The 14,824-nt window shown below is 39.5% G+C and overlaps 3 protein-coding genes across 3 annotated transcripts in view; 2 read left to right on the top strand and 1 right to left on the bottom strand.

The window, feature by feature from the left end:
- Nucleotides 1-6,373, top strand: part of LOC106875119 (WD repeat-containing protein 70) — a 20,786-nt gene extending 14,413 nt beyond the window's left edge. The window contains exons 12-17 of the mRNA XM_089344131.1: nucleotides 2,170-2,308; nucleotides 3,066-3,166; nucleotides 3,689-3,768; nucleotides 4,628-4,744; nucleotides 5,594-5,762; nucleotides 5,986-6,373. Of these exons, the coding sequence (XP_089200257.1) occupies nucleotides 2,170-2,308; nucleotides 3,066-3,166; nucleotides 3,689-3,768; nucleotides 4,628-4,744; nucleotides 5,594-5,762; nucleotides 5,986-6,136 (757 nt within the window). The 3' untranslated portion in view covers nucleotides 6,137-6,373. The remainder of the gene's footprint in view (nucleotides 1-2,169; nucleotides 2,309-3,065; nucleotides 3,167-3,688; nucleotides 3,769-4,627; nucleotides 4,745-5,593; nucleotides 5,763-5,985) is intronic.
- On the bottom strand, nucleotides 66-14,824 carry LOC106875127 (XK-related protein 6). Its single transcript, XM_014923111.3, has 3 exons — nucleotides 14,093-14,824; nucleotides 12,171-12,367; nucleotides 66-9,065 (listed from the first exon to the last, which is right to left on the bottom strand). Exons 1-3 carry the CDS (start codon nucleotides 14,482-14,484, stop codon nucleotides 8,425-8,427), a joined length of 1,230 nt encoding a protein of 409 aa, XP_014778597.1. The 5' UTR covers nucleotides 14,485-14,824; the 3' UTR covers nucleotides 66-8,424.
- LOC106875126 (uncharacterized) overlaps nucleotides 14,179-14,824 on the top strand; it is a 52,603-nt gene continuing 51,957 nt past the window's right edge. The window contains exon 1 of the mRNA XM_052977637.2: nucleotides 14,179-14,304. The gene's annotated coding sequence lies outside the window, so the exon portion shown is untranslated. The remainder of the gene's footprint in view (nucleotides 14,305-14,824) is intronic.

Here is a 14,824-nt window from a genome sequence, read left to right as displayed (position 1 = left end):
AACATCATCATCAGCATTAAACCTCTTAACATACACATTTTTGTTTTCAATTTCCATACAAAACATATATTTTATTATCATTTATTTTGGAAGAATAAGTACAGAAATTATTTCGGATCAGTTCTGATTTAATATGAAACGATAATTAATGATAGTTAATGAGAGAAAGCGAGAAAAACTTCACGAACGAAGTATTTGGGGTTGGAAATAAGTGACAGATACCTCCAGAGTACAGTGAACTTATATTTTCGCTCAAATATAGATATTTACTAGACGTCTCTGAAGGAAAATATAACGTATAATATGTTAAGAGGTTAATTAAGACTTGGTTTTGCTAAAGTGCTTAACTGAAATTTGAAGTTACAGATGAACGAAGTATTTGGAGTTGGAAATAAGTGACAAATACCTCCAGAGTACAGTGAACGTATATTTTCGTTCAAATATATATTTACTAGACATCTCTGAAGGAAAATATAAAGTACTAGCAGTATAACCCGGCGCTGCTCGGGATTAAGCTAGGATTATTAAATGATTAAGTCCTTTATTTCAAACCAAAATAAGTAACATCGACATCAGATTTGAGCGAAATCCGTTGAAATTGGTTTGGCTGAAAATGGTTTGCTGGCAATTTGATTTGGAAATCCCATAAGGAATCAGTTTATTGGTTATTTTCACTTATTGACTCTTTTTTTAAATGTTGCATTAGAGATCTGCATAGGAGAAGGTTGATCTGAAGGTTTGCATTGGGGATCTGGATTGGAGTAACTTAGGAAAGCTTACCAACAACCTTAACCAAAAAATAAGGGGCCTGTCCCTTCTAGGTTAACTCTAACCCTAACCCTAACTCTGACCCTAAAACCGTAACCCTAACCCTAATCCTAATCATAACCGTAACACCCTAGTGGAAATCGTGCGGGTGTTAATCTGAAAAATTACCAAACCGTTTTTGTGGTCCGAAAAACGGGTTGGGGGAGGGGGACTGACAAATTGTTACATACGTTTTTGTTTCATAGTTGTGAAATATAAACAAAACTCTTTCGCTCCCAAAGTATATGTGCGTATGTGTGAGAGTGAGAAGGGGGAGAAAGATGAACGATTTAAAATAAATAAATGATTTAAAATAAATATATTTGAATTGTTGTGTGAGAAAGTATATATAATCTTATTATAGAATATAGTGTCTTTCAAAAACATCTTACATTTGAAACTATCTCTCATGTTTAAGAAAAAAAATGCATTTTACTCTGTCTTCCTTAGCTACATTTTCTTTCCTAATACGCTTTGTCTCCCTCTTCCACTTTTTAATTTTTTTTTTTAGACGCTTGGCAAACGATCTGTTTCTCCCCTTGTCACAAACACACTCTTTCTTTCTTTCTCTCTTTTTTCTTTCTCTCTCTCTTTCTTTCTTTCTCCCTCTCTTTCTTTCTTCCTTTCTCTCTCCTTCACGCGCGTACGCACAGATTTGACTTCGCCATGTCAACAAACTTCAAAATTGGTAAAAGTTTATCGATTTTTACAGCTATACGTGGTGCCTCTCTGAGAAAAAGTTGACAAAAACACAGATAGGGTCATGAACAATGTCCTCCTAAAATTGGAGCGACATGCGTGCTAATTTGTGGACGTGCATAACCCACATCACGTACACACACACACAAACATCTTGTGTTTTATAGATATTGATATGTTAAGAGGTTAATTAAGACTTGGTTTTGCCAAAGTGCTTTGGTCAGCCCAATGCTATAGTAGAAGACACTTGACTTGACAACGCTATAGTAGATGACACATGACTTGGCATGCATTGGGATTGAACCATGAACCATGTGGTTGGAAAGCAAGCTTCTTACCACACGGCCATGCTGTTGTCGCCAACACAGATGGTGATGATGATGATAATGATGACAATGATCGTGATGATAATGATCATCATGGTGATGTCTGTGATGATGATGATGGTGGTGGTGGTGATGCTGGTAAAAATAATGATGATGATGATGAGGATGACAATGATAATGATGATGACTATGAGGAGGAGGAGGAGGAGGAAGATGACAATAATGATGATGTTGATGTCTGTGGTTGATGATGATGATGATGATGACGATGACAACATTTACGACCCTAATGATGTTAATACTGTTTTTTTTTCTCTCCCATCCGTAAACAACACAGGACTGACTGTGTGTTCAGTCCCAGTGACAAGATGGTGGTCACAGGAGTGTCTGTGGGCCGCAATGGAGGCAATGGGAAACTGATGTTCATGGAGCGTGACACTTTGAAGCCTGTCACTGAGATTGAGGTCTCCAACAGTGTAAGTCCCCGTATTATTGTTGTTGTTGTTGTTGTTGTTATTATTATTATTATGATTTTTATTATTATTATTATTATTATTGAGTGAGAGAGCAGTGCATGCCATCAAAGTGACACTGGGGTAAAATATACAAAGCCCAATATACCCATCATGACTACCCGTCTGATAAGGTACACCAGGCACATGCATCACAACCATATGTGCACAACATGGTGATCTCATATCAAGATAACCAGCGCATGACCTTGCAGGTGTGACCCAGTTAGAATTTTCTTCAGGTCGAGTTAGTAGCCCATCCTGCTCAAAAGGTCCCTGAATAAGGGTTGTTTAAGGATGTTGAACAAAACACCCATGTTTCCAAAGGTGAATTATTCAAACCCCAAAGAATTCCTCTCAACACATGGCTACGATGCTCCCCCACTACTTCTGCTCGTGATCAGAGATGCACATATTGTCAGCCACTAAGGGACATGCTCAACTGGTTAAGGTCAAACAACTGACAAGCAAATCTGTGGTATTAAGCAGAATATTTGCTGTAGCCCATCTTTTATATCAAGATGAAACTTCCTATCAGTTAAGATCAGAAGCCATGAGAACCACTGCCTGGTGGTGCTGCTATTATTATTATTATTATTATCAAGGTAATCAGTCCAAACTAACTGCTGTTTTGTATGTCGCACTACGTTAACGATGAGCTAATTAGCTTTAATTATATTTGTCTATCCACTGATTGGTTTTGGTCTGTGTTACGTTACAGAGCGCCATTAGATGTATGTGGCACCCGAAACTGAACCAAATAGCCGTTGGCTGCGGAAATGGTAATGTTGTCATGTACTATGACACAGAGAAAAGCAGACGGTGAGTTATGAGGGAGGCGTGGTGGGGATGACATATGTGTCAGGTCTGGAGCGGGGAGGCTTCTGTTTGTGTGGGGGGGGGGCAGTCTATCATGTGTGTGTGTGAGGAGGTGTGAAGCAGTATGATAGTGTGTGTGTGTGTGTGTGTGTTTCAAGTGGTGTGGTGTTATGGTGTGTGGGTGGGGGAATGGAGTGGTGCAGAGGTATCGTGTGTGAGAAGAATCTGGTGGGTGGAGGCTGGGTGCTTAGAATGGTGTGGTGGTGATGGTTTGTATGTAAATGTGTTTGTGCATGTGTATATATATATGTGTGTGTATATATGTGTATGTGTATATGCATGTTTGTTTACGTATTTATGTGTGTGTGTATATATATGTGTGTGTTTGTGTATGTGTATATGTGTGTGTTTGTATATGTATTTATATGTGTGTGTGTTTATATATATGTCCAGTGTGATGGTGACATGACCTCTTGCAAGATTTTGCCTCTAACTTTTGACCTTCCTCTTTCTCTCTTTCTCCAGTGGCGCCCTCTTGTGTGTGGTGAAGAAAGAACGTAAAGTAAAGCAGATTGAGATGATTACAGACCAACATATCATCACACGTGAGTTTGGTTCCTCACTGGAGTGTGAGTGGAGGGTTCCACTTCCAACCTTTCCAAACAAGCCACAGGAAATTGGGAAAAAATAAAAGGAAGAAAAGCTGTTCTCCACTCACACTCACACTCATACCCTTACTCCAACTCCAACTCTCACAGTTATAGTTACTCCTACCTTTTCAATCTTGCTGTTGCAATCACAAGCATACTCATACTCACAGAGATACAGTTACACTCACAACCATATACAAAGTTATACTCATAAACATGCTCAAAGCTACACTCAAAGTCATACTTGATGATGCCACATTCTCACTCGCAATTTCACTTTAGTGACAGGCATCAACAATACCTGTACTCAATGCCACATTCCTACTCATAGTTTTACCTGGAGTTATACTCACAACCATACACACAGCTGCACTCACAGCCATACTCAATAGCATGCTCCCACTCAGTTTCACTTTGAGTGACATGCAACAACTCTACTCACATCTACACTTCCACTCAGTCACACTCACAAGCTATACTTAATAGGCATTAAGTATCGTTCACTTTGTGTTACACTCAACAATAATCCTTACATCTGTATTCCCACTCATAGTCACACTCACAACTGTACTCAATGTCACTTTTGTTCGTATGTTTGCTTTGAGTTACACTCAACAATAATACTTGTGGCTACACTCCCACTCACAGTCACACACCTACACTTAGAGCTATACTCCCACTCAGTTACATTCATTCAGTTACACTCAGACCCATACTTACATTCTAATTGCCTTTCATACTCACATTATGACTTTCACTCTTCATTCATACCACTCAACTTCCACTCACACTCTCACTCATCTCTTTTCTGCAGCCTATGCTCTCCCCATGTTCCGTGAGGGTCGACCGATGAGTACGAGGAAGCAAGAAGAGAAAGTACGTAAGGACCCTGTTAAAACGCGAAGACCAGATCTCCCAGTTTCGGGACCAGGTAAGTCCTTAGCTCCCAACAGTTTGGCAGGTTAGAGGGGGAGGGTCAGAGAGGTCAAAAAGGTCAAAGGTCATTGTCGGTATCGTGTCAATCTCCATGACACTCAGAAATTTTTCCTGGGCTAAGAAACTCAATTATCAAATGTCCTCAGTCTGCATAGCTGTAGATAGGTACCACCGGTGAAAAACATCTCAGTTCACCTAGCTGTAAGTAGGTTCCACTGGCTAAAAGCAACACATCCTCTGTCATGTCTTGCTTTATATTCTACAGGTGCTAAGACTCTACACCCTGAGATTAGGTGGTCTATAGTTTCAATCGCATCGTTACAGAATCGGCATTATTATTATTATTATTATTACAGGTGAAGGGGGCCGTGTCGGGGCCCATAGAGCTACTCTGTCCCAGTATGTTGTGCAGCATTTTTTCAATTTCTATTAGCAAGTCTTTATATTTACTGATCTTGTCAAATTCTTTCACCGCTATATTATGATCAAAGGGAATACTCATGTCAATTAATAAACACGTCTTCTTTGTCTGATCTTTTATAATAATATCCGGTTTATTAGCTTTTATAATTTTGTCGGTATGTACGGAGAAATCCCAGACAATCAACACATTTTCTTCCTCAGTCACAGCTTCAGGATGGTGTTTATACCATTTGTCAGCGGTTTTGATTTTATAATGCCGACATATTGTCCAGTGTAAATACTGGCCGACTCTGTCATGTCTTGCTTTATATTCTACAGGTGCTAAGACTCTACACCCTGAGATTAGGTGGTCTATAGTTTCAATCGCATCGTTAGAAAATCGGCATTATCATTATTATTATTATTATTATTATTATCACAGGTGAAGGTGGCCGTGTCGGGGCCCATGGAGCCACTCTGTCCCAGTATGTTGTGCAGCAGCTTGTCCTACAGAAACCGGACCCTAGCGATTTGAACCCTCGAGAAGCTATCTTACGACATGCCAAGGAAGCCGAAGAAAACCCTTACTGGGTATCACCAGCTTACAGAAGGTACACTGTGACTCCCTTCTCTCTATGGGTGACTCCCTTCTCTCTATGGGTGACTCCCTTCTCTCTCTCTCTCTCTTACCTTTCTCTTTCATCCTTTCATTTCTCCCTCTCCCTCTCTCTATTTCTTTCTCTCTCTCTCCCTCTCTCATATTTTCTCTCCCTTTTTCTCTCTCTCCCCCTCTCACTTTCTCATTCTCTTTCTCTCTCTCCTTTCACCCCACAGCACACAGCCAAAGCCAATATTCCAGCCAGACTCTGTCGCTAGTGATGATGATGATGATAACGATGCGGATGACAGACATGTTGCTGTCGACAACAAGACCAGTGACGACAACCAAGAACCTTTCAGAAAGAAGCAGAAGTTGTCCAAATGAAGGTCAGGAGGAAGATTCCAATGAAGATAATAGGGGTGATGATGGTGATGAAGCAGATGAGGGTGGTGATGGTGATGATGATGATGATGAGGATGATGATGGTGATGATGATGATGATGATGGTGATAATGATGATGATGGTGATGACAATGATGATGGTGATGAGGATAGTGAAGCAGAAGATGATGGTGATGGTGGTGATGATGATGTAATAAAGGAATTTTTTTTTGTATGAAATAGTTTCACTTTTTGTTAGTTCTTTTAGATTCAGATTCAGAAGTTTGGTCGACTTTACCTTATATGGACGAACTAAAGAAAGACAATTCTATATAGTACTTAGACGTGTTAGAAATAGCAGCCAAATGTCCCAGCATAACACATTTTTGCTGGCTGAGTGGACTGGAGCAACGTGAAATGAAGTGTCTTGGTCAAGGAAACAATGAGTCACCTGGTCCAGGAGTTGTGATGCATATGGATGAGGGCACCTGTGAGAAGAAGTACTGCACTATAACGATGCAGGAAATCTGTAGAAGAGGTAGACCCAGGAAGACATGGGACAAGATTGGTGCTTGTCGTCGGGGAGGCACAGATGTGCCATCCCGAGAAGATCCCCCATGCCAGATTCTTTAGCCACTTTGGATCTTCTCGGGATAGCACATGTCTGTGCCTCCCCTACCAGGGTCCCCGACGACAAGCACCAATCTTGTTGCTAACACCTTGGCCAAAATTTTGAACTCTGCATTCAGCAGAGTCATGGTCCTAAAGTTGTCAATACAATGCCCCTTGTTCAGGTCTTTTCTCAGAAACGCCACTGTCCAGACTTGTGCCTTGGAGAGGGAACTTTCTTGGTGCACCCCATGGTTTTTCATGACCAAAGCGAGGAAGGGGTTATTACTCTTTTATATATGTGCATGAGTATGTATATGTGTGCATGTATGCATTTGTACAAGCAAAAATGCAGAATGAACATCTACATTTACACTCACAGTTTTTTTAAAAGCATCAATTAAATACATTAATTAAAAGTATTAATTAAATGTATTACTTTGGAAGATTGCTGAAACAGAAATACAATTTCATGGCTTCACTTGTATGAAGCTTATGATAAAAGTAAGTTTAGTTTGCCTGTCCTCGCAGATACTTCAGTTATTTCATGTGAGTATGCCATCCATCAAAATCCACCATTAATGTTCTTAGTTCCTCAATGGTGTTCTTGAGCAAAACATTTCATTCCTTGTTGCTCAGTCAGTTCAGCTGGCAAAAATGATAATCCTACGACAGACCAGCGTCCAGTCCAGAGAGGAATATATACACCAGAAGAATTAGGCTGATGTCCCATACGGTTTAGCTTAGTCTGATCATCCTCCTGGATAATCCAATGATTTCACATGAGCACACCATGTGTCCCCAAAAGTCATACATGGACTCCCCCCCCCCCAGGGACCCAGGGCTTTCAAGTAAATAATAGTAAGATTTATAGAGTAAAGATTATTGCCTGGTTTAGGACAAATGTTGCTGTAATTTAACACCAGGCAACATCGTCTCCAGCTGGCTATACGACATGATCTGTGTCCTTATGTTTTTGAACGATCTGTGTTCTTATATTTTCAAAAACATAAAGACACAGACTGTGCCGTATAGCCAGCTGGAGACGATGTTGCCTAGACTACTGTTGCTGAATATCTCTTGTTGAGATATTTACAGAGTAATTTTCAATAAGATTTATGTCGTATAAGATTGAAGAGTTATGATTGGACAATATGTCCGTATTAGTAACACATCTTGTTCCATGTATTACATATATATATATATATATATATATATATATATTAAATATATATTTTTATAAAACAAAATTTTTTATAAAATATATAGTATCTGTTAACAGTCTTAGCAAAAACCTCACAGGTGAGTTTTTGCATATATATATACCAAATTCCCTCCAAGCGTGAACTGAATTCCACTGTAAATAAATATTGTTATGTTGTTCAGAATCTGCGTTCCGTTGTTTCTTCTAGAAATTTAATGTACGGAAGCAGTGTACACCTAATGGTGTATAACCACTTCCCTACATGGCATTTACAATGCACCTCATTACTGCCTGAAAACATTCCTACGAGTTTTGCATCTGAAGCAGACACTTCCTGCTACAAGACTACAGAAAACATCAAACAAAATAAAACTTCCTGTTAGCATAGAGATGTCGCTCCGCTTAGGAGGCGTATTTCCAATCCCTCGGTCTTCTGTTTGCTTTCACTCTCGCTTCTGCAGTTGTTTCTCATGCACACTTATACCCCATTTTCAATATTGTTGGTCAATGTTTTCAGAAACTGGCGGCAGGAAGTGGGAAGTATTTTGTGCCAGTCGATGAAGGAACTGCATATTGGGTGACAGCAGACATAGTAGCAACCAAAGAATATTGTGTGGAGAATGGCACCACACAGCACAAATAATAACACAGCCAGGTGGTACCAGGTACCTTTGTGGTTGGTGAAGCAGAACCAGAGTGTAAACAGTATAATATTCTGTCCATAGAAAATGGCATAGAAGAGCAGGTAGCGGTAGCGAGACTTCCCACTGTGTGGATCAAACGAACAAAAGATCGAGATGAAAGCCAACAGCATGTTGAAAAGTGTCTGCCCGATGGCAGTCTCACAGAATTTCAATTCCCCAAATTGGAACCAGCTGAAGACAAGAATCCAATGCAGCGAGAGAAGCACAGCAACCCAGTAGTAGTATTCTGTCATGAACATGGAGATGATGATGATGCGAGGTCCAACTTCAAATATCCGCCACATAAAGTAAGTTACAGAGGCACAGAGTGAAAGGCTCTTGTCTTTTAGTACAAAGCGCAAAGCTCTGTGGTATGAGGTCAACGACCAAGAGATTGTTATCCAAGAAGAGAGGAGGTTAATGATCTTCAGTGGACCTGTAGAAGAAGAAGGTAGTAATAATAATAATAATAATAATAATAATAATAATAATAATAATAATAATTCTTTCGGGTTTGAATAATTCACCTCTGGAAACATGGGTGTTTTGCTCACATCCTTAAACAAACCTTATTCAGGGACCTTTTGAGTGGGATGGGCTACTCGACCTGAAGAAAATTCTAACTGGGCCCCACCTGCAAGGTCATGCACTCATCATCATCATCATCATCATCCTCATCGTTTAACGTCCGCTTTCCATGCTAGCATGGGTTGGACGATTTGACTGAGGACTGGTGAAACCGGATGGCAACACCAGGCTCCAATCTGATTTGGTAGAGTTTCTACAACTGGATGCCCTTCCTAACGCCAACCACTCCGAGAGTGTAGTGGCTGCTTTTACGTGTCACCCACATGAAGGCCAGTCAGGCGGTACGATCACCATGTCGCGCACATATGGTTGCAATGCATGTGCCTGGTGTACCCTTATCAGACGGGTAGTCATGATGGGTATAATGGGCTTCATGTATTTTACCCCAGTGTCACTTTGATGGCATGCACTGCTCTCTCACTCAATAATAATAATAATAATAATAATAGACAAACAATAAGCCATCTCCTGGACATGGATGAGATAATACTTTTCACTAAAAGCACCATGGAATAGAGAATCCTTATCAAAATTGTCCATAGTTTCAGCAAGGACATCAGAATGAGCATGGAGTTGGGCAAATGTGCCAGGGTCACACTGAGAAGAGGCATATTAATTAGTACTGAATGCACTGCACTTGATATTGACACAGAACTTAGAGAATTAGACCACAACCTCCCATACAAATATCTAGGAATAGATGAAACAGTGAAAATACAACACACAGAAATGAAAGAGAAAATTTGGAAAGAGTATTACAGAAGAGTTAGACTAACATTAAACGCCCAACTTAATGCTAAAAATAAAATGATAGGGATAAACAAGCTAGCCATGCCAGTCGTAAATTCACGCAGTACTGGCAACAGCCACGCTCAAAATGGTGTTTTTTACATGCCACCTGTACAGGAGCCAGTCTAGCAGCACTGGCAACAACCTCGCTCGAACGATTTTCTAACGTGCCACCAGCACAAGTGCCAGTAAGGCGACGCTGGTAACGATCACGCTCAAATGGTGCTATTTACGTGCCACTAGAATGGAAGCCAGACAGCTGCTCTGGCAATGATCACACTTGGATGGTGCTGTTAGTGCTCCACTGGCACAGGTGCCAGTCATCAAATATGGGTCAATTACAATTTCGATTTCACTTGCCCCAACGGATCTTCGCAAGCAGAGTTTAGTGTCCAATGAAGGTGAGGTTGGCATGTGCCAGTCTTCGAATTTGGTTCGATTTCGATTCTAATTCACTTGCCTCAACAGGTCTTCACAAGCAGTTTAGTGCCCAATGCAGTAAAGAGATGAATAAGTGAGCTGGCTACACTTCTGGCAGAGGCCACAGATTATGCTCTCACTTGGCTTGCCGGGTCTTCTCACGCACAGCACATTTCCAAAGGTCTCGGTCACTAGTCATTGCCTCGGTGAGGCCTAATGTTCGGAGGTCGTGCTTCACCACCTCATCCCAGGTCTTCCTGGGCCTGCCTCTTCTACGGGTTCCCTCAACCGCTAGGGTGTGGCACTTTTTCACACTGCTATCCTCATCCATTCTCGCCACATGACCATATCAGCACAATTGTCTCACTTGCACACCACAACTGATGCTTCTTAGGTCCAACTTTTCTCTCAAGGTACTTACACTCTGTCGAGTATGCACACTGACATTACAACCTGTATGTGTATATATATATATATATATACATATATATATATATATATATATCATCATCATCATCATCATCGTTTAACGTCCGCTTTCCATGCTAGCATGGGTTGGACGATTTGACTGAGGACTGGTGAAACCGGATGGCAACACCAGGCTCCAATCTAATTTGGCAGAGTTTCTACAGCTGGATGCCCTTCCTAACGCCAACCACTCAGAGAGTGTAGTGGGTGCTTTTACGTGTCACCCGCACGAAAATGGCCACGCTCGAAATGGTGTCTTTTATGTGCCACCCGCACAAGCCAGTCCAGGGGCACTGGCAACGATCTCACTTGAAAATCCTACGGGAGCCAGTCAGGCAGTACTGGCAACGGCCACGCTCAAAATGGTATATATATATATATATATATGTATGTATGTATGTATGTATACATATATATATATATATATATATATATATATATATATATATATATATATATATATATATATATATATATATACACACGGTGTCCACAGTCTGGGTACATGGGGATTAACACATACTTTAAGAAATTATTATTTCTTATATTTAATTGTTTATGTTATCATTTTATTTACTCCATGTACCCACATGGGGATTAACACATGCTTCAAGAAATTATTATTTCTTATATTTAATTGTTTATGTTATCATTTTATTTACTCCATGTACCCACATGGGGATTAACACATACTTTAAGAAATTATTATTTCTTATATTTAATTGTTTATGTTATGATTTTATTTACTCCATGTACCCAGACTTTGTGGACACCCTGTATATATATATATATATATGCATGTATATACATACATATATATATATATATATATCCACACAACACACACATATATATATGTATGTTTGTATGCATAGAAATATATAGATGTGTATGTGTGTGTGTGTGTGTGATTGTGTATAGTTATATATATATATATATATATATATATCATCATATATATATATATATATATATATATATATAAACATAAATATATACTCATACATATATATATATACATATAAACACATATATACATAAATTCGTATATACGCATATGCGTATATACACACTACAGACTCCCATACAATTTCTGTCTCCTCACAGTCCCTCTTACAAGTAGGCAGTGATCAAGCAGGGTAGCGGTGTGCAGGAAGATGGAACCCAGAAGTCCATTGTTGCAAAGCATACTCCCGAACCACAGAAGCCAGCCATGTCCACCCCTTCATAACAATTAAATCTAAAAATAGAAAGAAACAACAACAAGGTGCATTACCTAGTGTAGTAGTAGGGTCCACCACCAGGATATGCAACTGCAGTGTCAGCTGTGGTGCACTCTCCATAAAACACTCAAACAGACCCAACATCCGGGCGTCTGCACTCTCACGCAGCATCCATTTGTTGTAGTATATGTGGTCATCCTTGCTCTGCGTCGTCTTACTTTTTATACCATATCGAAAAGTTTCCAAGTTCCTGAATAAGAGAAGGAGAAATAATAATAATAGTAATAATAATAATAATAGAAGCGTGCCCTTGTCATGTAGTGAACGATATTTCAACACCTTGTGTATTTTCAACGGGTTCAAAAAATAATTTTGTCAATCTACTTCTGGAGGAGTTACCTCATTCCTTTATATATTATTAATAATAATAATAATAATAATAATAATAATAATAATTAATTCGTTTTATTGACCACAAGGGCTAATATCAATTAAAAACATGTAAGGACAAAGACAGGACGAAGGTTTCAAAGGGTTTTGTCCGAAAAGGTAGGAAAGTTCGTTTAAACAGAGGAAGAAAACGGAGAAAGATATAATAAATAAATAGATAAATAAATAAGTAGAACTCCCAAAGGGGGAGGCGCTTCGAAAAAGGAAAGGTTACACGTGGAAAAACCCATAAAACCACGGGAGCCTGGTCAGAAAAAATAAGAAAGGGGTATAGAGCCCTTTCTCCTTTTACATTACCTTTTTTCTTTCTTTTTTTTCTACAGGTGTATTCTCAGAATTGGTCCGTTTATACTGGCCATTCTTCCAACAGTCACCCATCTTTCAACGAAGTTGCTATGAGACAGCACTTCCCTCTCTTCTCCCTTTTCAAGTGGAACTTGAAAAAGTTGATGAGGCCTTGGCCAAAGAGGAAAGTGTCTGTCTTTAACCCTTTCAAACGGGTCCACCATATCACCTCTTTCGCTACAGCCACTAGGCATAGGAAAATTGCCTTAATAATAATAATAATAAGGTAATCTTCAAGTTTAGGGGGATAAAAAAATAAATAAAAATATTCAAGGGAAATAACTGAACGACTTACCAGTATTATCCGTTTTCTTCTAGCTGTTTATAAATAAATCACACCCTAACCCTAACGTCAATCAAATAACGTGTGCGATTTATTTATAAACAGAGATGTACGGAGAATACTGGTAAGACGTTCAGTTACTTCCCTTGAATATTTTTATTTATAAAATAACCACCATAGGACTGTAAAAATACGTACTTCAGAAGCAAAGAAAACTAATGCAAATAGCCATGTAAACATTGCCCGTAACGCAGCTTCTCAAGGTTAACAAATCCGTATTTATTTTGTTGATAGATTTATCTCCGAGCATAGTTTGTGTGGTGTTTTTAAACTTATCAATGGTTCACTCTGTCTGTGTTAGTTCGAAAAATGAAAATAAGAAGAAAAAAAGAAAAGAAAAATGTTTTGTTTTTGCTTCGTTTGTGACACGTGTTTTTTTTTTATATGCCTGAGTGTGTGTCCTGTAAAAATTTCACGTAGTTGTGTAAACATTGGAATGTATGTGTAGTCCTAACGGTAAACGTCGCCCTTTCAATGCTTAGCCAGGCTCATGGGCCCGGTTTCCCCGTTTCTAGGGCGTATGTGCATAGAACTAGCCACAATGGTGCTATCACAAAATATGTATTTGTTTTAGACTTAGCAGAGGCGATTCCTGAGAAAGTTTCTTCCAGAGAGAGAGGGAGAGGAGAGTGGGAGAGGAGGGGGGAAGAGAGAGAGAATGAGCCCCAGTACAGAACCTGTATTGACCCTGAAGGGACAAGAGGCAAAGACAACCATGGTATTCTATGTTTGAAAGACGGGATGGTCACAGCTGGAACAACTTTGACTAGGACTCACCTGGGCTTAAGCAACAACAACAACAGCAGCAGCAAGAATAATAAGAAAAGCTTTTCCTACCTGACGATAGGCGCCATCTGGAGGATGGTGAAGACGATACGTAATATCCATAAGGTGGAAGAAGATCTGAAATTTGGGTCCTTTGATTTGAACTGCTGTTCCTCTTTATAGTCGTGGTAGTAAAAATACAGACTGAGGATCGAGTTTGAGACAGAAGGCACCAGGACAAAGGCCAGTGTGAGGCCGAACCAGACGTAATGCGATCTATTCAGGTAAGAGAATGCGAGTACCAAGTCAGAAGAAACATCAACAAGGATTAAGATCATTGTCAATAGAATGAAGATTTGATCAAACATGGATGGATCTTCCAAGTTTTTGTCGGTTTTGTTTGGGGCTCTCTCATATTTTGTTTGTCGCGCAGTAGACAAACAAAAAGAACAGGGGCAAGCCATTTTATTTGTATTACTGATATTTATTTTAATTCTTTGGTTGAGGTTGCAGGTTTGATTTGATCTTAGGTTGAGAATTCAGTGTCTAGTCCAAGGAGAGATGTTCCAATCCAGACGTGCTAGAGAGCAATTTGGGGCAACGGTTTCTTTTTAATGGTTCCAGGGGGTTTACAGAGTTTTTTTTTTAAAATCCAAGGAGTTGTGTGTTCTAATCCTCACAGTAATGCAAGCAAATTCTTAATATTTTCTTTTTATTCGTAATCTTCCTTAAAGATTTTTTTCTACTTAAACTTTTTGATGCTTAGGTTAGTCAGGATCTCAGCAAAATATATGTTGTGTGTGT

This window comes from Octopus bimaculoides, chromosome 28 (genome assembly GCF_046866305.1).
Source record: "Octopus bimaculoides isolate indiv1 chromosome 28, ASM4686630v1, whole genome shotgun sequence".
In the NCBI taxonomy this organism is placed as follows: Eukaryota; Metazoa; Mollusca; class Cephalopoda; order Octopoda; family Octopodidae; genus Octopus; species Octopus bimaculoides.
Note: the sequence above shows the minus strand (reverse complement) of the source record. Positions and strands in the feature narration are given on the sequence as shown.

Excerpts from the sequence above, each read along its gene's own strand:
- LOC106875127 (XM_014923111.3), bottom strand. The coding sequence starts at position 14,484 with ATGGCTTGCCCCTGTTCTTTTTGTTTGTCTACTGCGCGACAAACAAAA. Across the intron at positions 12,368-14,092 it reads CAGATGGCGCCTATCGTCAG|GAACTTGGAAACTTTTCGAT; the intron begins GTAGGAAAAGCT and ends TCTCTTATTCAG. Across the intron at positions 9,066-12,170 it reads GGACCCTACTACTACACTAG|GTCCACTGAAGATCATTAAC; the intron begins GTAATGCACCTT and ends CTTCTTCTACAG.